At 49.6% G+C, this 21224-nt stretch overlaps 1 protein-coding gene across 1 annotated transcript in view; it reads right to left on the bottom strand.

Moving 5' to 3' along the window:
- The window catches only part of LOC137436395 (stimulated by retinoic acid gene 6 protein-like), a 171224-nt gene that overhangs the window by 54295 nt on the left and 95705 nt on the right, over positions 1-21224 (bottom strand). The window contains exons 7-9 of the mRNA XM_068130143.2: positions 17199-17327; positions 15709-15779; positions 1120-1231 (exon numbers count right to left, since the gene is read on the bottom strand). Coding sequence (XP_067986244.2) covers positions 1120-1231; positions 15709-15779; positions 17199-17327 — 312 coding nt within the window. The remainder of the gene's footprint in view (positions 1-1119; positions 1232-15708; positions 15780-17198; positions 17328-21224) is intronic.

Raw genomic sequence — 21224 nt, 5'->3', positions numbered from 1 at the left:
TGGCCTGTATAAGCAGTCAGATGTGACCGAGCGGAGTTATCATCCGAATGCTGACAAATTTACACCACTACTCACCGACACACAGTATGCAAATGCATGCAAATCCAGTAATGCCATGCAAATCAAAACAGTGGAAAGAATGCAAATCCTTTACTCAGGATAAACAAAAACACAGGATATACAACCAAACAATCCAAAAACCATAGAAAATCCTGGTGACATGCGGTGGTAAAGGATAAGTAATTAAACAAAGACAGACAGGTGCCAAGACAATGAGAACAGGACAATTGAATGACCCACCAGCTATCCCTATCTAACACCAAGGGGGGGGGGGGGGGGGGGGAGGAGGAAGGAAGTAAAAGAACAAAGGAATATTTGCCAGTGAATAAGGAAAAATAATAAGTAAAATAAAAAATGGGTGGGAATTCAGGCCTGTTTGAGATGACATTCCAGCAGCCTCGTCTCAGCCGCAGACCCAAAGGATGGCGTCTCGCCACCCTTCTCTCTCTTGGGATGTGTCCTCAAACTTCACGAACCAATGGACCAGAGCAATTATTTGCAACACCATGAAGCAGTGCATTGCCTCAGGTTGGCCAAGACGATACTTGACGAGGAGCAAATGCTTCTGCTCCCTCTCTCTTTACTATACGATGCCAAGTGAACTGAGAGGCTCTTCTCCTCACCAATCCCTTCCACACAGCACCCTCAACAGGCAACCCCTGCAGGGACCACGCGACTACTCCAAGGGACCTCACCAGCCAAGTTACTCATCGCAAAAACCGGACCATGCGTCCTGCATTTGTTCCCACATTTCTCTTTCGAGGGAATCTCCCTTTCTTGTTTCCACTTCCTCCTCTTCCTCTTTACATTCCCTTCCAGAGCCTGCACAGTCTACGGATGAAGACCACTTGAGTCGGCAGGTTGATACGTCTGATCTGAGCTTTTCTTGCGGAGTATCGGTATTAGTTGGTAATTCCCTGACCCTGCCATTGCTATGACATTTTGTATACACCCTCATATGTTACTAATAGGGTAACTTTCACTTGACACATCCCTTGCCTTTTATAATAGTTTTATTACCAATAACAGATGCAAGACAATGAAAAACATTTCACTCACACAGTACAAGCAGATGAAGGAAAGTACAAGTGTCACATGGATTCGAACTGGAAACCTGAAATATGGATCCCAATCATATATCTTCCTTCGAAACCAAGATTTGGTGGGTGTGCTGGAAGGATAGAAAACACACAATTTAATCTTTTGTATTAAATGCAGAACATTATATAGCAAAGGTCATCTGTACAGCTATGTAATCACTCAAAACCCGTTTTTTTAATCCAATTCATATTTTTTTTATATACCAAGGGAAGGATTCTGGAGGAGTATTCTTGATTCTGGAGGAGTATTCTGGATTCTGAAGGAGAATTCTGGATTCTGGAGGAGGGAAAGATTCTGGAGGAATATTCTGGATTCTGGAGGAGGGAAGGATTCTGGAGGAATATTCTGGAGGAGGGAAGGATTCTGGAAGAGTATTCTGGAGGAGGGAAGGATTCTGGAGGAATATTCTGGATTCTGGATGAGGGAAGGATTCTGGAGGAATATTCTAGATTCTGGAGGAGGGAAGGATTCTGGAGGAGTATTCTGGAGGAGTATTCTGGAGGAGTGAAGGATTCTGGAGAAGGGAAGGATTCTGGAAGAGTATTCTTGATTCTGGAGGAGTATTCTGGATTCTGAAGGAGAATTCTGGATTCTGGAGGAGGGAAGGATTCTGGAGGAATATTCTGGATTCTGGAGGAGAGAAGGATTCTGGAGGAGTATTCTGGAGGAGTATTCTGGATTCTGGAGGAGGGAAGGATTCTGGAGGAATATTCTGGATTCTGGAGGAGAGAAGGATTCTGGAGGAGTATTCTGGAGGAGTATTCTGGATTCTGGAGGAGTGAAGGATTCTGGAGAAGGGAAGGATTCTGGATGAGGGAAGGATTCTGGAGAAGGCAAGGATTCTGGAGAAGGCAAGGATTCTGGAGAAGGGAAGGATTCTGGAGGAGTATTCTGGATTCTGGAGGAGGGAAGGATTCTGGAGGAGTATTCTGGATTCTGGAGGATGAAAGGATTCTGGAGGAGGGAAGGATTCTGGAGGAGTATTCTGGATTTTGGAGGAGGGAAGGATTCTGTAGGAATGGTGGAATTGCCAATATGGAAGAGGAAAGGAGACATTCAAGATCTGAAGAAGAACCAAGGCATTGTGTGTTCCTTGCAATTTTTTTCAGTTCATATAGCTAAATACAAACGTAATGAAGCTCCTAGAGAGGATTCCGGATGGAATGATATGGGACAATCATGGAGCAAAAGATAGGCGAAGAACAATAAGGAATCAGAAGGATGATGGATGTGGATCTTTACACAGAGACAGTTGTTAGAGAAGAGGTTGGAGATGCAAAGGGGAATGGCACTGGGATTTGTGGACCATTGAGACAGAGAAGCGCACCCTAACGTTCATTATGGGGATGGAACAGGTCAGCATGAAATACATTCGCAGGAAGCAACGGTATGCAGACAATTTGGAAATAGTAGCGGAAAGTGAGAAGGAGGTGCAGGTAGTGCTGGAGGAGTGGAAGGTAGCATGGCCTGTAAATGAGCCTGGAGAAGATGGAAGTAATGTGGGTTGGACAGCAGAGAGAGAGAAATTGAACATCAGGTTAGAGAGGAAGGGCATAAGGCAGGGAATTCGATTTGTGTACCTAGGTGCATGGAACCGTGTCTGGCAATGGTAGTTAGGAGGCAAAGGTACAGAAAGTGGAGGAATTGATAGCTGACCGGAAGATATTGAGGAAGTTGAAAGGGGAAGTGTAATGCTGGAATTAGCTATCCAGTCTGAAGATTGTGGCACTGACAGAACAGTAACAACAGAGGCTGCAGGTCTGAGAGAACACCTAGCCGTCAGGAGGATTGCGGGAGGGAAGATTAGGCGGATTGAAGTAGGACTGGACAAACTCAGGAAGGAGATTGGTGTGCAGGTGAGCTGTACGGGGAGGTTGGTAAAGAACCGGCTGAAGTGGGTATGGCTCCTGGTGTGGATGCAGAAGGATAGATTTTCGAAGATAGATAGACATCTGCGCACAGAGAGCAGACATGATGAAATAACGAGGCATGAGACAAAGAATTGATAAATTGCGGTTGAGATGGGAGGATTGTGTAAAGAGGGATGCCAGAAAGGTGGATGTGGGTGGACAGTGCAGAGGAATGGCTGGTGATAGAAGGCTGTGGAGGAATGTTGTGGACAGAGCAGAGCAGCAGCTCATTACCAGAATGAAGGGATTTTGTGGAAGAACTAAATGTAAATATAAACACACATTCCAGCGATTTGTTATGGGAAGAAGACTAATACTAAGATGCATTCATCACATAGGAATTCATTTTTAATGGTTTTACAAACAGGTGAAAGTGACGTCATACTGATGTACAATTTAAGGTGTGTTTGACATGTATGCACCGCTGAATCACCGAACAGAATGCGTTGAAATTTAGTGGTTAAACTTGGGATATTCCCGGGAATGTTTTAAACGAGAAAGAAAAAGAAAATCATAGCCCTCCGCGCTTCCTTTGACCACCATTTGTCCTGATATCCCTTACAGCTAAAAAAAATGTCTCGCACACGATGACATACGTTCACAGGCCGTTCCATTTTGGAGGGGGGAGAAGGAAAGGAGGATAAATGTATCCATGCAAAGAATGCTTTAACCTCGGTGTTTCCCAGGTAAAAAAGGAACTTGTAATACCCTCTGCCACCACCACCAGGTGGCGCTACATAGTACACATTTACATAGAGAATTTCCGCTCCTCCCACCCACATCACATGAGACCACAAGCACATAGCCTATGTTACCCCCTCCCTCCCCCCTTACAGAAAGTTGTATTTGTACCCCAAGTTTGGCGTTTGTGACTTAAAAGATGTGGCTGTGCATAGAACACATACATACAAAGAGAGAGAGAAAGAGAGAGAGAGAGAGAGATGGCGTTTATGTATATATATATATATATTGTTACAGACGTGGCTTGGATGTTATTTACCGAGCGGTTTTATGGTATGACCACGTCTGCACAAGTTACCCGATTGTGCCCGAACGTTGACTAATCGCGCTATGCTAGACCAATGAAGGAAAAAGAAGACACACGGCTGGAATTAATACGACACGACACCAGGGATACGGTTCTCAAAGGTTGTTATTACAATAATGCGGAAGGTTTAGATTACAGGGACAAGAGGGAAACATAGGAAGGTGGGCACTTAAACACACTTATATTAACCCCAACAGACGACAGATAAACGGGACAAGGCTCACTCACACGGGGTTTGATGGAAAGGACAGGCGGGTAGCGATGGCTCCAGGTGCACCTGGGCTCAAAGGTCAGAATCGACTCGGTCCGGTCCAGAGATGCGGGGAGGTCGCAGCGCTCGGATGGCGTCTTGTCTGCTCAAGCTGGGGGCGCATCTCACTCAGCGCTCGCAGGTGGCTTTCCTTCTCCAAGCTGGGTGCGCATCTCTCTTCACATCCGGCGCGTGGCCGCGTATATCCGGCGGGGAGTGACACGCCCTCGGCTCGTTAGCTCCGCCTCGTGGAATCGGCACGTTGCTTCTCATTGGGTGCGTGCGGGGGGTTTACCAGGCTCCGCCCTTGACGAGGAGCTGACAAGGAGCCCCTTCGTGGTAACCCCGTGGAGCGCATGGTCTGGAGCTAATCGAGCCGGTGTGAGGACGCATCCTCCCCCGCTCCGCCGCCATCTCCTCTGTTGTTGTTGTAATTGTTGGGGAAGAAGATGGAAGGAGGTATGGGAAAGGTCCTAAACTCACTACTGATGCCATATAATCACATTCTGGTGCAACGAAGAGTCATAATTAATGGAGACGAGGCCTTAACTGACATAGAATAAGAATAACTAGGAAGATGTCCGAAAGTTGTCTACGTGTGGTGCGGTGGACCTGGGCACGACATTTAATGGGGGAATAAGGGGAAGGTCGGCTCTACTGATTGTTATTTACATGCAATGGGACTAGGGAATGGGGGATCGGGGAAAGTTGGGGAGTATTGGAGAAAATAGGGGAATATTTACAAGCGGATATGGAGGCCAAATTCCATATTCGCAACATTGCACCCTTCTCTACCCTCGGGGCGTCCCGACCCGATAAATTTTTACCTACTTTAGTGTGGCACGCAATGTAGTTCCCTCTACTATTAACTCTACCCTGAGTGCGACAGTTTTACAGATATTCACAAATGAGTAAATATGTCCCCCTGCGACGTTGCACCCTTCTCCTCTCAGAAACACACCCACAGGATAACCGAATCCGGAAAGAATTCGCAAACTAAACATACAGCCGGTAGGGAGCATTATTTACACGACTACGCTGCTATTTACACTACGATCCAGGACCTGTTTTTGGAGGAACACATGCAGATGTTATGCATAGAGAGAGCGCGCTTGCCAACATCGATACACCAACCCACGAGTGCTCTGTGGCCGACGGCCTTTAATAACGTGCAGAGCACCCTTTCCCAGCATCAAAAGCACCACCCCACCACACAGTCAGCACCATCCGGTGCAGTCACCATTGTTCATTGGTATAAAAATAAATTCGACAACCCCTAACCCTGCAGGTGTCTCTTGCTCTTCTTGTGGTGCACTTGGTGGTAACTAAAAGTGGTTCACCTGTATGGCATAGGTGCCACGTTGACCCATAGGTCCATCCCCGGGTGGTGCTTGGCCGCAAACGAACTGCGGTCCATTGTGGGTGGCCACAAACATTGCGGTCCATATGGTGTATCGATCCCGGCAGCAAACAGCGAAAGTGCAGGCCCACAACTGCGCAGCCAGCACCTCTCTCTCCTCTCTCTCTACCCCAAAGCCAGATCCTCGGAGGTGGGAGACAAAAGAAGAAACAAGTGAGTAAGGTGGTAAGGGCGCAAAAGTGCACGCAATGTAAGGTGATGCACACTGGGGGCACATGGGAACCAGGTGAGACAGGTACGTTCCTATCGTACGCCCCCCCCCACCAGGTAACCTACATGGCCCCTCCCTTACCCCTTACTGCATCCACAAAACACAACACTACCCATAAACATCTACTTTACAAATCGACAAACATCCCTACTGTCTTCCCCGTTCCTCCCATAAACCAAATTCGTCTTCTCTCCCTCCTAACCAATCAAATTTGCCATTTTCAACTCTCATCAAAATTTGCCATTTTCAACTCAACATCAAAATTTGCCATTACCAATTCAACATCAGTCCCTCCTAGGGAGGGAGAGATGGAATCACCCCAATGTCTCATCCACGTCGTGATGCGTCTCACCAATCCACACAGCAATTCTCATTTCTGCAACACAAACAAAGAAAACACAGGTGTGGAGTCATCATCATCACCACAGGTAAGTGGCTGCGTATGGTGCGACAGGTTCATCCATCCTAACTATTTCCTAAATGACTTTAACAACTTTACACTACCCGGGGTCTTTCTCCGGCCAAACCATTGGCCCTCTTACACTATGGGTTCTAAAAACCAATTCCCATTGGCCAAACTGTGGTGCTCTTCAATTTGGGGTCTCACTCCCCCGATTCATCTCCCGGTGCCCTCGCACAATTTCTGGGCTGTGGCGTGTACCTCTCCCAGTGGGTCTACCCACCTGCACACCTCCACCACTGCAGTTGCCTCCGAGCTTACCTGCTCCTCACCCTGACCTAACTACCTGGGGAAGGCCCTCTGGCACTCTCCCCACTCGGTGCCCTCTCTGGCACTGGGCTGCCCGATCCACACCCGGGATCCTCAGGCACCCACTCACAACTACCGGCTCCCAGAGCCCACCTGCGGCCTCACCTGGCCGACATCCTCACAGTGGTGGAGTGCCCAACCAACTACACACACTAACAGGCTACACGCCCAGCCATTTCCACAACACTAATGCACCCATTCACAACACCATTCTGCAACCGCACCACAAATGCCAATATCCAACCACAATTTACCTGTACCCCCTACCTAACACTTACACTACCCGCCCCGGGTATCCGTGATGGGGGTCCACTCTTCCCCCATCCACACCTTCGCACCATGCACACCACTTCGTACCACTTACTCCAACTCTCTCCACACACCTGTACTTGCACACCTGTGCTCTCACACCTGGTGCCACCTGCACCCTTCTCTCCCCAAGCGCATTCGCGCTGATCCACAACACTCACTACTCATACACTGCTCCACACACCTGTCCAGTTGCACACCTGTGCAATCACACCTGTTCAATCCTCACACACACAGCATCATCTCAGCTAACTACTCCCTTCTGAAACTTGCGCTTCCCAGTCGTCCCTTTAAACTATTGCGCTCCCACGTCATTATCATCCACACTAATCTACCTGCGTCCCCACTACAGGTATCAGTCACTAACTAAACTTAACGTTACCTAATGTCATCTTCTAGATCCCTACACACAATATCCTAACCCACCCGGGCTAGTTTTCACTGCCATACACCCCATAAGCTAGTGCGCATTTGCCCCCACCATGGGAAGGGTGGCAGGGATGCCACCCTCTCCCACCGGGCCTATCGCTCCTCAATCCCCCAGTCCTCTGGCACTAATAAGCCCCCCCTTATTCAGAGGTACTGGGTCCCGCCTCGGCATCTAAAGCCGAGGCAATCCACGGGGGCGCCTGCTCGCCGGTGTAAGGTCTTATCCGGTCGGCGTGGACGATCCGAGGGAGGGCTCGTGGCCCCATTTTGATCTTAAAGACCACGTCACAGATTTGCGACAGGACGACTCCTGGGCCTTGCCAGGGGGAGGTGAGTTTTGGGCACCTTCCCTTCCGCCTCCGGGGATTAAAGAACCAAATCTTCATCCCCGGAGCGTATTGACTCCCCTGGCTCCGGTCGTCGTACCTGCGCTTCATCTTTTCCCCCGCCAGATGGAGTTGGCGGCGGGCGAAGGCATGGACTAGCTCCATGCCTTCCTCTAGGTGACGTGCGTACCCCTCCCTCGGCGGGTTAACCACTGTGTCTGGCACGGGACCGCATAGCAAGTCGGCGGGAGCCCGTAACTCCCGCCCATACATAAGCAACGCTGGACTGCATGCGGTGGCCCCGTGCTGGCTGGTTCGGTAGGCCATGAGCAAATAAGGGAGATGTTCGTCCCAGTCATCCTGACGGGTGGTGGTGAACAGTGCCAGTTGTTGGATTAGAGTTCGATTGAATCTTTCCACCATCCCGTCAGATTGAGGTCTTAAAGGCGTTGTTCTGGTTTTCCGAATTGACAGGAGACTGCACACATCTTTTAGCAATTTGCTCTCAAAATTTCGTCCCTGGTCGGTGTGCAACTCCTGTGGAATCCCATGCCGGCACACAAATCCTTCCACGAAGGCCTGCGCTACCACCCCTGCTTCTTGGTTGGGGAGGGCGTAGGCCTCCGGCCACTTGGTGAAATAGTCCATTACAACGAGGATATACTTATTACCTTGGCGGGTGCGGGGCAGCGGTCCTAGAATATCCATAGCCACCCGCTCAAGGGGGGCCCCCACCTGATGTAATTGAAGGGGGGCCCTCATCCTCCGTGCTGGTCCCTTTTTGGCAGAACAGGCGTCGCATCTCCGACACCAGTCCTGTATGTCGCGCCCCATATTCACCCAATAGAACCTCCGGCGGACCCGAGATATTGTCTTTGTCCTGCCCAAATGGCCGCCGGAGCGGGTACCATGCACCTGTTGCAATATGACGTTCTTGAATTTGTCAGGGACTATCACCAGCCAGGAAGTTCGATCAGAGGGAACCTCCACCCACTTGCGATACAAGATGTTGCCTTTCAATTCCAGGGTCTGCCACTGAGCCCAATATGCCTTTGTTTGTGCCCCGAGGGGGGTGACCTCTTCCCCCTTTGGTCTTTGCCCCAATTTGACCCATTGGAACACCGGCCCCAGAACAGGATCCTCCTGCTGGGCCGTGCTCCAAGCCAACTCTCCAAATTCCTCGTCCGCGGTTAGTGGCAAAATTGGCCCTCTCACCCGGGTTGCCCGGACGACGAGAATCGGGGCGGAATCGCCAAATTGCTCCCTCTCCTCGTGTCTCGCACAAAATTTACAGTTTTCCCCCAGACAAGGACGCCGAGAGAGTGCGTCCGCATTACCATGGGCCTTCCCGGCCCTATGGGCCACATCAAAATCGTACTGCTGCAACTTTTCCAACCACCTTGCAATTTGGCCCTCCGGTTCCTTGAACCGAAGGAGCCATTGCAAGGAGGAATGGTCAGTTCTAACCAAAAATTTCCGCCCGTACAAGTACGGGTGGAAATGGTTCATGGCAGCCAGCATAGCCAATAACTCTTTGCGAGTGACGCAATAATTTCTCTCGGGCCTACTTAAGGCCCGACTATAATAACCAATCACTCTCTCCACGCCCTCCTGTGTCTGAGACAAAACTGCGCCCAATCCTTCCTGGCTCGCATCCGTGTCCAGGGTAAATGTCCCGTCACTAGTGGGGTAAGCTAGAAGGGGTGCGGATGTTAGACACCCCTTCAATTTTTGGAAGGCCTCGTGGCACTCCCGTGTCCAATTAAATCGCGTCCCCTTCTCCGTAAGCCGGTGGAGGGGACGGGCCAACTCCGCAAATTTCGCCACAAAGCGCCGGTAGTAGGAGCAGAGTCCCAAAAATCCCCGCACCTCTTTGATGGTACGTGGTGCGGGCCACTCCTCTACCGCTTTAATTTTGTCTGGGTCTGTTTTTACCCCCTCGCGGCCAATCACGTGACCTAGATAGGCCACCTCTCTTGCAAACAAAGTGCACTTACTCGGGTTCAGCTTCAACCCTGCCTGTCTGAGGCACCCGAACACCTGGTCCAAATTAGCTAGTGCCTGGGGGAACGTTTGGGCATGTACCAGGACGTCATCCAGGTACACCAGGCATGATTGCCATGGCATGCCGCCTAGTACATGCTCCATCAATCTCTCAAAGGTGGCGGGGGCGTTACACAAACCAAACGGCATCACAGTAAACTGATACAGTCCCTTACCTGTGGAAAATGCCGTTTTCTCCTTCCCTGCCCTATCCATCTCCACCTGCCAATACCCACTCTTGAGGTCCAAAGTTGTGAACCAATTTGAGCCCGCAACGGCATCGAGGGTGTCATCAATCCTTGGCAGGGGATATGAGTCCTTGAGTGTCACGTTGTTTAGCTGGCGATAGTCCACGCAGAACCGCGTGGTCCCATCCTTCTTTTTGACCAGCACAACAGGTGACATCCAAGGACTTCCCGAGGGCTCGATCACACCTGCGTCGAGCATTTTTGCAACCTGCTCGTCAGCTTCCGCCCTCTTGCTCCAAGGGAGCCGTCGGGCGGCCTGACGAATAGGCCGGGCCTCACCGGTGTGGATCTGATGTTTCACCAGGCCCGTACGTCCAATATCCTCGGTGGACAAGGAGAAGAGGTCCAAATGGGACCCAACCAGTTTGTGTAAGGCCTCCCTCTGGGTACCTCCCAACTCTACGCTGCTACGATTTACCATCTCGCAAATGGGATCGGGCCAATTCCTACTTGTCATTGAAGGCTCCCCCCGGGGTCGGCTCGGCTGGACGTTCTCGCCCCTCACTGTCGCGACTTCCTCAACGGGGGTGCAGCCAGCTACCCTCGTGCCCCTTACTATAGTGCGTGGTTCTGTACTCATATTTATTACTCGGACGGCCACTACCGGTCCGTTCGTTTTTACAAGGGTGCGGCCCACGATTAAACCCGGTATGGACTGCGCTGCCACCGGTTCGACCAGGCCGCAGGACTCCTGCCATGTTGGGCGAGCTGCCCATCGGGCCGGCACTATCGCCTCGGCCCTTGGGGGGATGGTCACGGCCTCGGAAGCCTCCAGCTCCGCTCTCTCGGCCGTGCTCACTCCCCCTAACGGCAGCTCTTCTACTCCCACCTGCAGGATCCCCCGGCACAAGTCGATTTTACAACCGCTGGCAGTCAACAGGTCCAACCCTATTAAACATGGGTCGCACACCTCCGCCACCCAAACATCTATCTCCCTCCTTACCGACCCTAACTTGAGGGTCACAGAACCACGCCCTATGATCGGGGCCGTTACCCCGGTAGCAAGCTGCAAACTATAATTTTGCAGGCGCTGGATCTTATCCCAGCCACCTGCACTCGAATCAAGGACCACAGGGCTGATGATCGTGGCGCTAGCTCCTGTGTCCACTACGGCGTCTACCCCCACGCCGGCAATTTTGCATCTAATTGTCAGGCTACCGGTTCCAATTTGGCCACAATAAATGACCTGTCGCGTCAATGAGGGCTCTCCTCCATCCTCTGCTGCCGAACACCGCCCTACGTGCCCGACACCTTCTAGTTTCCCGGGGTCTGGCGGGGGGGTGTCTGGGGTCGGCTAACCCGCTCCCCCCTGGGCGGAGTTGAGGACCTCAACTGCCAGGGATCATCCCGGCGCGCGTTTCGACAGTGCCGCGCCAGGTGACCCAGGCGGTTGCAGGTATAGCACCTCACCTGGTAAGGTGCTTGCCTCCGGAATTCCAAATTCCCCCCCCTGTAGGTCCGAATTGGATTACCCGCTCGTGGTCCACCGCGGGCCACCTCCGGGGCCGCCTGCCATGGTCCAGGTCCTGCCAGGCGCTGGTCCACCAGCCTCCGGACCATGCCCGCCAGGTCAGGACCCACGTCGGGGGCGGGCCCCCTAAGGGGTCCGCCCTCCATCGGGGGTCCCATCTGGCGGACCGCCTTTGCGAGACGCTCGCCCCCCCGGGCCAGGGGCCTCGCTGCTTCCCAACGGGCCGCAGCGTCAGCCGCCTGGCTCAGAGTCTGCGGGCGCCACATGGCGAGCTGTTGCCGGAGCTCAATATCCGGGAGGGCCTGGATAAAATGGTCCAGCGCCAGGCTTTCCCGGGAATCCGCTGCCATGCTAGCATGTGCGATCCCCACTGCGCGGCGAATGTCGTGGGCAAGTTCCCCGATGGCTTCCTGGGGCTTGCGCTTTCGCAGCGCGAGCTGAGCTTTAACAAGCTCGCTCTGCTGTTCTATTCCAAATCGATTAATTAGGGCGTCGCGGAGGGCTGGCAGGGTGAGAGCACCCGCTGGTAATGCCGTCAGCACCTCCGCCGCCGCGCCGCGCAATGCGGCCACCAGGTGTACTCCACCTTCGTCCTCACCCCAACCGTTACCCTTACACACACAGTCGAACTGCGCCAGGTACGCGCGTAGATCACTCTTGCCGTCATACGGCGCGAGTGGGACCTTGTGGGACCACCTCGTATGCGAGTCGTTGCCCGCCGGCCGGACCCCGTGCGTCGCCCCTTGCGGGGTCAGCGCGGGGCCGAACCGGCCGGGCCCCCACAGTACATTACCCCCAAGGGGCTCTCGTGCCTCCCCGGTCCCTCCAACAACTACCCCTGTTGGTGTCGATGCATGGGTCACACCTCCGCAACCCGCTACCCATTCCATACCACCACAACCTTGCTCACCCACACCTCGCACCTCTCGTTCCATACCCTCCGGACCAGCCATACACCTCACTCTTGGCCTCTCACGAACATCCGGGTCTATCTCGACCCCCAAGCTTATTAAATCACCTGGCGCATCATACGCACGACCATATTGGTCACCACTTACACCGGGTCCTCTTTCTCTTCGCTTCTCCTCCATCACCTGCGAATCCCTCATCCGGTTAATGAGCACATCATCACGATCCGAACACAGACTTTGGACCAATTCTTTTACTTCCTCCTTTATCTCTTTCTTATCCTCTCTCCGTCGCTTCTTAATTTCGCTCACCCCTTCTTCCACTTCTTCTAATTTTTGCTTCATCTCCTTCATCTCTTCGTGCGCCCCTTTAAGTTCTTCCTCTAACTCCACTTAATTTTTTTCTATGTGCTCCCGCACCTCCCGCTCTTTAACCTCCATTACCTCTACCACCTTGTCCATTTTCCTCGTCAGGTCCTCATGTACCGTCTGGCACTCTTTTTTAATTACCCCTACGTCCTTTTTCATCTCCTTCTGTGTCGATTTTAAACCCTCTATTACCGCTGTGTTCTTCTTTACCTGGTCCCCCAACTCCTTTTGTCCCACTGTCAGTTGTTCTACTCCCAGCGTCAACTCCTCTATACCACCTTGCAATTTTACAGTCCCCTTTCTCACCTCCTTCTCCATGCGCTCCTTACAGTGCCTCACCTCCTCGCGCACTCCTCCGACCTCCTCACTCACTCCTCTTCTGATCTCCTCTCCCATCACTTGCATCTCCTGCCCAGATGCCACCCTCATCTGCTCCATTTCCTCCCTGTGAGCATCCAGTTTGGTTTCTACCCCCATTCTGACCCCCTCTATCTGCTGCTCCATTTGTTTAACTTCCCTTTCCGCTTGGTCCCTCATGTCCCTCAATTTGCCTTCCATACTGTTTTCTAACCCCTCTAACCCATTTTTCACTCCCTCTATTTGATTCTCTTGAGCGGCCATTCTGTTTTCTACCCCCGTTAACCCATGTTTCACTCCCTCTATCTGATTCTCTTGAGCGGCCATTCTGTTTTCTACCCCCGTTAACCCATTCTTTACTTCTTTTATCCCGTTGTCTAACCCCTCAAATTTCTTTTCTAATCCCTCACCGGTACCCCTCATTTGGTCCTCCAATCGCTCACCCTGAGCATCCATCCGGTTTCCCATTACCCCCATTTGGTCCTCCAATCGCTCACCCTGAGCATCCATCCGGTTTCCCAACCGCTCACCCAATCGCTTTCTATCAGCCCTCATTTGCTCACAATTCTGGGCCATAAGGGCCTTCATTTGTATCCAAAACGAGTTCAAATCCATCGGGGGCGCTGCCACGGTTGCCGGCGCGGTGACCAGCGAGGCGCCATTTTGCGCGCCCGCTTCTTCGTGCGTGACGGCGCTATTTTGCGAACCTGCCGCCCTCACTGCTTCGCTCTCCTCCTGTCCCTCATTTTGGTCCTGGATCGACCCTACCTCACTCTCCTTTACCGGACCCCAGCTGTCTTGATCCGCCATAGCGCGACTTTCAAAATTCGGTTTTTATTTTTTATTTTCGTAAAACAAATTCAAATTTCGCCGTTATAATTTCGCGCGGGAAACGCGCTACGAATCGATTCGGTCGAGCGCCGTACGCGCTCCGGCTCGATTTTCCCTCCCAAAATTTGGGCCTAACTAATTTAGTCCCGGGTTCGAATTCCACTCCTCGACACCAATTGTTACAGACGTGGCTTGGATGTTATTTACCGAGCGGTTTTATGGTATGACCACGTCTGCACAAGTTACCCGATTGTGCCCGAACGTTGACTAATCGCGCTATGCTAGACCAATGAAGGAAAAAGAAAACACACGGCTGGAATTAATACGACACGACACCAGGGATACGGTTCTCAAAGGTTGTTATTACAATAATGCGGAAGGTTTAGATTACAGGGACAAGAGGGAAACATAGGAAGGTGGGCACTTAAACACACTTATATTAACCCCAACAGACGACAGATAAACGGGACAAGGCTCACTCACACGGGGTTTGATGGAAAGGACAGGCGGGTAGCGATGGCTCCAGGTGCACCTGGGCTCAAAGGTCAGAATCGACTCGGTCCGGTCCAGAGATGCGGGGAGGTCGCAGCGCTCGGATGGCGTCTTGTCTGCTCAAGCTGGGGGCGCATCTCACTCAGCGCTCGCAGGTGGCTTTCCTTCTCCAAGCTGGGTGCGCATCTCTCTTCACATCCGGCGCGTGGCCGCGTATATCCGGCGGGGAGTGACACGCCCTCGGCTCGTTAGCTCCGCCTCGTGGAATCGGCACGTTGCTTCTCATTGGGTGCGTGCGGGGGGTTTACCAGGCTCCGCCCTTGACGAGGAGCTGACAAGGAGCCCCTTCGTGGTAACCCCGTGGAGCGCATGGTCTGGAGCTAATCGAGCCGGTGTGAGGACGCATCCTCCCCCGCTCCGCCGCCATCTCCTCTGTTGTTGTTGTAATTGTTGGGGAAGAAGATGGAAGGAGGTATGGGAAAGGTCCTAAACTCACTACTGATGCCATATAATCACATTCTGGTGCAACGAAGAGTCATAATTAATGGAGACGAGGCCTTAACTGACATAGAATAAGAATAACTAGGAAGATGTCCGAAAGTTGTCTACGTGTGGTGCGGTGGACCTGGGCACGACATTTAATGGGGGAATAAGGGGAAGGTCGGCTCTACTGATTGTTATTTACATGCAATGGGACTAGGGAATGGGGGATCGGGGAAAGTTGGGGAGTATTGGAGAAAATAGGGGAATATTTACAAGCGGATATGGAGGCCAAATTCCATATTCGCAACAATATATATATATATATATATATATATATATATATATATATATATATATATATATATATATATATATATATATACAGTATATATATATATATATATATATATATATATATATATATATATATATATATATACGTATATATATATATATATATGACGAAGAAGAAGAGAATGTGATAATAATTAAAGTTGTTATTTTGAATGATTGATGTTGAAAGGTGGTGGGGATGAGGAGGGTGGAGAAAGTGGCAATAACTTTTCGAATGAATGACCCTCATAAATGCATTACGTCAGCCGCATGTACATCATGAACACAAGGGGTTCTCCAATCAATTTTCAAAGTAAGTAAATAAATTGCAATATCTCACATGACTGGTGGTTTGCAGAGCAACCTCTTCACGTAGTGCAGCTGAATAGCATCCACCAGGGTATCACATGTCTGTCAAACAATTTATGATCATTAACACACAACAAATATCCGATTGTCTTCGATTTTAAATGCCACTGAGAGTAATGTTAACACACATTTACATGCAATCCTGTTAAAAATAAATTTAGATAATGATCATTGAAAACGTTTTAACAATTAATCAAACGTCAATTTTTTTGATATTTTCTTTCTAGAAGCTGGAATCCATAAATGAAGCAAGAAAGAGCAATCAAAGATTGCAGACCCTCACCAGGACATGTTTGTGTGGTGTATTTTGTGTGGTGTTTATTAGCTGCTGTGTTTGTATGGTTTTTTTAAATGACTTAGACTTACACTACATGACCAAACGTATGTGGACACCCCTTCTAATTAGTGGATTCGGCTATTCCAGCCACACCCATTTCTGACAGGTATATATAATCAAGCACACAGCCATGCAATCTCCATAAACAAACATTGGCAATCGAATGGGCCGTACTGAATGAAAGCTCTGGCTTTCAATGTGGCACCGTCATCGGATGCCACCTTTCCAACAGGTCAGTTCGTCAAATTTCTGCCCTGCTAGAGCTGCCCTGGTCAACTGTAAGTTCTGTTATTGTGAAGCGGAAACGTCTAGGAGCAACAACAGCTCAGCGGCGAAATGGTTGGCCACACAAGCTCACAGAACGGGACCGCCGAGTGCTGAAGCACGTAGCGCATAAAAATAGTCTGTCCTCAGTTGCAACACTCACTACCGAGTTCCAAACTGCCTCTGGAAACAACGTCGGCACAACAACTGTTTGTCAGGAGCTTCATGAAATGGGTTTCCATGGCCGAGCAGCCGCACACAAGCCTAAGACCACCATGCGCAATGCCAAGCGTCGGCTGGAGTGGTGTAAAGCTTGCCACCATTGAACTCTGGAGCAGTGGAAACGCGTTCTCTGGAGTGATGAATCACGCTTCACCATCTGTAGTCCAACGGACAAGTCTGGTTTTGTGGATGCCAGGGTTTGGCGGATGCCTGGAGAATGCTCGAACCTGCCCAAATGCATAGTGGCAACTGTAAATTTTGGCAGAGGAGGAATAATGGTCTGGGGCTGTTTTTCATGGTTCAGGCTGGGCCCCTTAGTTCCAGTGAAGGGAAATCTTAATGCTACAGCATACAATGACATTCTAGACAATTGTGTGCTTCCAACTTTGTGGCAACAGTTTGGGGAAGGCCCTCTCCTGTTTTAGCATGGCAATGCCCCCTTGCACAAAGCGAGGTCCATACAGGAATGGTTTGTCGAGATCGGCGTGGAAGAACTTGACTGGCCTGCACAGAGCCCTGAACTCAACCCTATCGAACACCTTTGGGATGAATTGGAACGCGACGTCATTGAGAAATTCAAGTGCACATAACATTTAGAAAAACAAACACATTGCATATCCAATCAGTGTTATCCTGACCTCATCATCCTGTAATCCCAAGTAGATGAGGATGGTTTTTATAAACAAAAAAAGAAAACGAAGAACCAGAAAGAAGCAGCAAACGAGCGATGGCCACTGAATGCGTATGTTGTGAGACCCCCTCAAGTCCTGCAGGAACAAGATGGTGAAGAGGATAAGTTGGTCTGCATTCAGTTCCACCCCAAATTTAAATGAAACAAGCTGTTTCATCTTACAAGAGAATTTTCATGTTCAGGATGGTATAAAGTTGGGAGAGAAGCGACGGTGACTGTTTACCATGAAACTGATTCATGTGCTCAAACTTTAATAACACCCGAAAAGATGTAATCATTCATCGATCATACTAACATCAAAACAAACAAGTAGAGATACATTCAAATACACAAATACCATGTCCTCCGGTGCTGGCGATGCCAATGTGCAGCACATAGAGACGGTATTGGGTAGGAGAGATGCACAATAATTGATTGATTAATTGCGTAATTAAAATAAATAAATAGTGATCGTAAACGAATTAATATATTAATCAATTGGCTAATAGCATACCTAAACCGCCAGTGTTTTATCCGAAAATGTGACCTTTTGAAAATTAATTAAATAAATAATCGAAAAAATTAAATAACTAATCAATTAATTGATTAATCTATAAATAGTGAATCGAAAAGATGTTTAATCAATAATTAAAAAATATCGTCTATAGCCAAATCACCTGGTCACTTTCACGTCCAAATATCAGCTTCCTTGCTCAAAATGTGCCTGAGATATCGCCCAGATGAGAAAGGAAATAAATAAGTGTTTAATAATTAAAATAAATAAATAATAATCGTAACGTAATTAATTTATTGTTCAATTAGCTGAGAGCATAGCTAAACCACCACTGTTTCATCCGAATCTGTAACATTTTCAAAATGTTACAGACATTAATTACTCGGGGATAATATGAGATATTACAATTTATTAGAGAATTAGAGACTCAGAGGTAAAAATTACTCGGGGAGTTAATTCGGTGATTAACCGGATAATCAAATAATTATTTGATTAATCAATAAATCAACTAGATGGTATTCATAGAATACTTACCCGTGCAGTCAACTTGGTGTGAGCCCACCCTTCGGTTTTTAAAGGGTTTTTTCTTAAGTCCAATATGGCTGTCAGACCACATAACCAATAACATTATAAATTTACATTCTCTAACATAATTGTTGCGTAGACACGCTCAATAAATTTTAAACTGATTGGACTAAGCATTGTATTTGTCGAATTACGATGTCATCATTAAGGCACCAATGTCGTCATCGTTAAAAACAACGTTGCACCAAATTTTCATTGGTCTTCACGGCCTTGTAGCAAACCTGCCTGCCGTACTCAGGGGGTTATTTTGGGCCATCTGGGTCTTTTGTGTCATCTGGGTATTTTGGGTCCTCGGGGATTTTTGGGTATTCAAGGACTTTTGGGGTTATTAAGGACTTTTGGGTCATCTGGGTCTTTTGGGTCCACAGGAACTTTTGGGTATTTTGGGTCCTCGGGGACTTTTGGGTCTTCAAGGACTTTTTGGGTCCTTGGGGACTTTTGGGTCATTGGGGTATTTTGGATCTCCCAAGGTCTAAGGGGTCGCAGCAGTCTAAAGGGTTAAAAACTACATTTGAATAGTACGTAATAAATAGACACAAAAAGTATGACACACACACACACACACACACACACACACACACACACACACACACACACACACCTCATCTATTTATAGTAGATGAGCCGTGTTTCAATTTTTGCCATTGAGCGGTTTTGGAGATATAGAGGTGGAACCTTTTTGTTTTTTTCCAAAATGGCACCCATATCATGTGATCTATGACGTCATAATTATCACTAAAAATTAAACAGGAGGAGGCGCTCGCATGGTGAAAATTTCGTGTCAATCAGACCAACGTTTTGTGAGAAAATTGATTTTTAAAATGCAGACACGTACGTATGTACACCACACGTACTCACGCACCCGATCACTTAACCCTGCCTTTCGCTTCGCGAGTGCAGGGTAATAATAACCCTTACAGCCAAATCACTTGGTTATTGTCGTGTCCAAGTATCAGCTTCCCAGCTCAAAGGATGGCTGAGATATCGCCCAGACAAACAAACATACTGTTGCGGATATGGGACTTGGCCTCAATATCCGCTTGTAAATACTCCCCTATTTCCCCAATACTCCCCAACTATCCCCAATCCCCCATTCCCTAGTCCCATTGCCTGTAAATAACACTCTGTAGAACCGACCTTCCCCTTTTTCCCCCATTAAATGTCGTGCCCAGGTCCACCGCATCTCACGTAGACAACTTTCGGACATCTTGCTAGTTATTCTTAGTCTATGTCAGTTAAGGACTCGTTTCCATTAATTCTGACTCTTCGTTGCACCAGAATGTGATTATATGGCACCAGTAGTGAGTTTAGGACCTTCCCATACCTCCTCCCATCTTCTTCCCCAAACAACAACTACAACAACAACTACAACAACAACTACAACAACGACTACAACAACTACAACAACGGCGCGGCGCGGGGGGAGTGTGCGTCCTCACACCGGCTCGGTTAGCCGCCATTGACCATGCGCTCCGACGGGGTTACCACGAAGGGGCTCCTTGTCAGCCCCTCGTCAAGGGCGGAGCCGGTAACCCCCCCCGCACGCACCCAATGAGAAGCAACGGGCCGATTCCATCTGGGGCGGAGCTAACGAGCCGAGAGCGTGTCACTCCCCGCCGGATATACGCGGCCACTTACCGGACGTGACGTCAGATGCGCCCCCGACTGAAGAAGACAAGTCGCGACCTTCCAGCGCTGAGCGAGCTCCACGCATCGACCCGGTATTGCAGTACCTCCGAGAACGGTGTACCCCCTCCGAGAACGGTGCACCTTGAGCCATCGACTGCCCGCTTTCCTTGCCATCAATCCCCGTGTGAGTCAGTTTTGTCCTGTTTATCTGTCGTCTGTCGGGGCTAATATAAGAGTGTGTCTAAGTGCCTGCCTTTCTATGCTGTCCCTCTTGTAGTTGTAATCTGACCTTCCGCCCTAATATAACCTCCTCCGGAGGTCTTGAGAACTGAACCCTTGGTGTCGTGTCATTTTAATCCCAGCCGTTGTGTCCTTTTCCATCATTGATTCAGCGTAGCGCGACTCGGCAACGTTCGAGTATAATCGGGTAACTTGTGCGGACACGGCGGCCATTCCGCTCGGCCCACCATAACATCAAAGTCGTGTCTGTAACAATTGGTGTCAGGAGTGTCGGATTCGGACCTGGGACTAAATTTGTTAGGCCCAAACTTTGGGAGGTAGAATTCGATCCGGAGCGCGTTTTTTCCGCGCTCGAAATTATAACGGCGAAATTTGAATTTGTTTTACGAAAATAAAAACCCGAATTTTGAAAGTCGCGCTATGGTGGATCAAGACAGCTGGGTTCCGGTAGAGGAGAGTGAGGCAGGGTCGGTCCAGGACCAAATTGAGGGACATGAGGAGAGCGAAGCAGTGAGGGCGGCAGGTTCGCAAAATGGCGCCTCGCACATGGCTGCGGCGGCCGCACCCGCTGCACAAGTGGGAGGGATAGCCCAAATGCAGGCCCTCATGGAGCAATTTATGGTACAAATGCAGGCGTCCCTCAACCTGCAGAAGGACGATATGAGGGCTAATAGTCAGCAATTGGGGAATCGGATGGATGCTCAGAGTGAGCAAATGAGGGCTCAGAGTGAGCAATTGGGGGTAATGAGGGACGAAGCGAGGGGTACCGGTGAGGGATTAGACAAGAAATTAGAGGGGTTAGACAATGGGATAGAAGGGGTGAAACATGGGTTAATGGGGGTAGGAAACAGAATGGCCGCTCAAGAGAATCAAATGGAAGGGATGCAAAAGGGGTTAGAGGGGTTAGAAAACAGTATGGAAGGCAAATTGAGGGACATGAGGGACCAAGCGGAAAGGGAAGTTAAACAAATGGGGCAGCAGATAGAGGGGGTCAGAATGGGGGTAGAAACCAAACTGGATGCTCAC

Source organism: Myxine glutinosa, chromosome 11 (assembly GCF_964187855.1).
Source record: "Myxine glutinosa chromosome 11, kmMyxGlut1.1, whole genome shotgun sequence".
NCBI classification, from domain to species: domain Eukaryota; kingdom Metazoa; phylum Chordata; class Myxini; order Myxiniformes; family Myxinidae; genus Myxine; species Myxine glutinosa.
The sequence above is the reverse complement of the archived record's forward strand: the minus strand, read 5'-3'. Positions and strand labels throughout refer to the sequence as shown.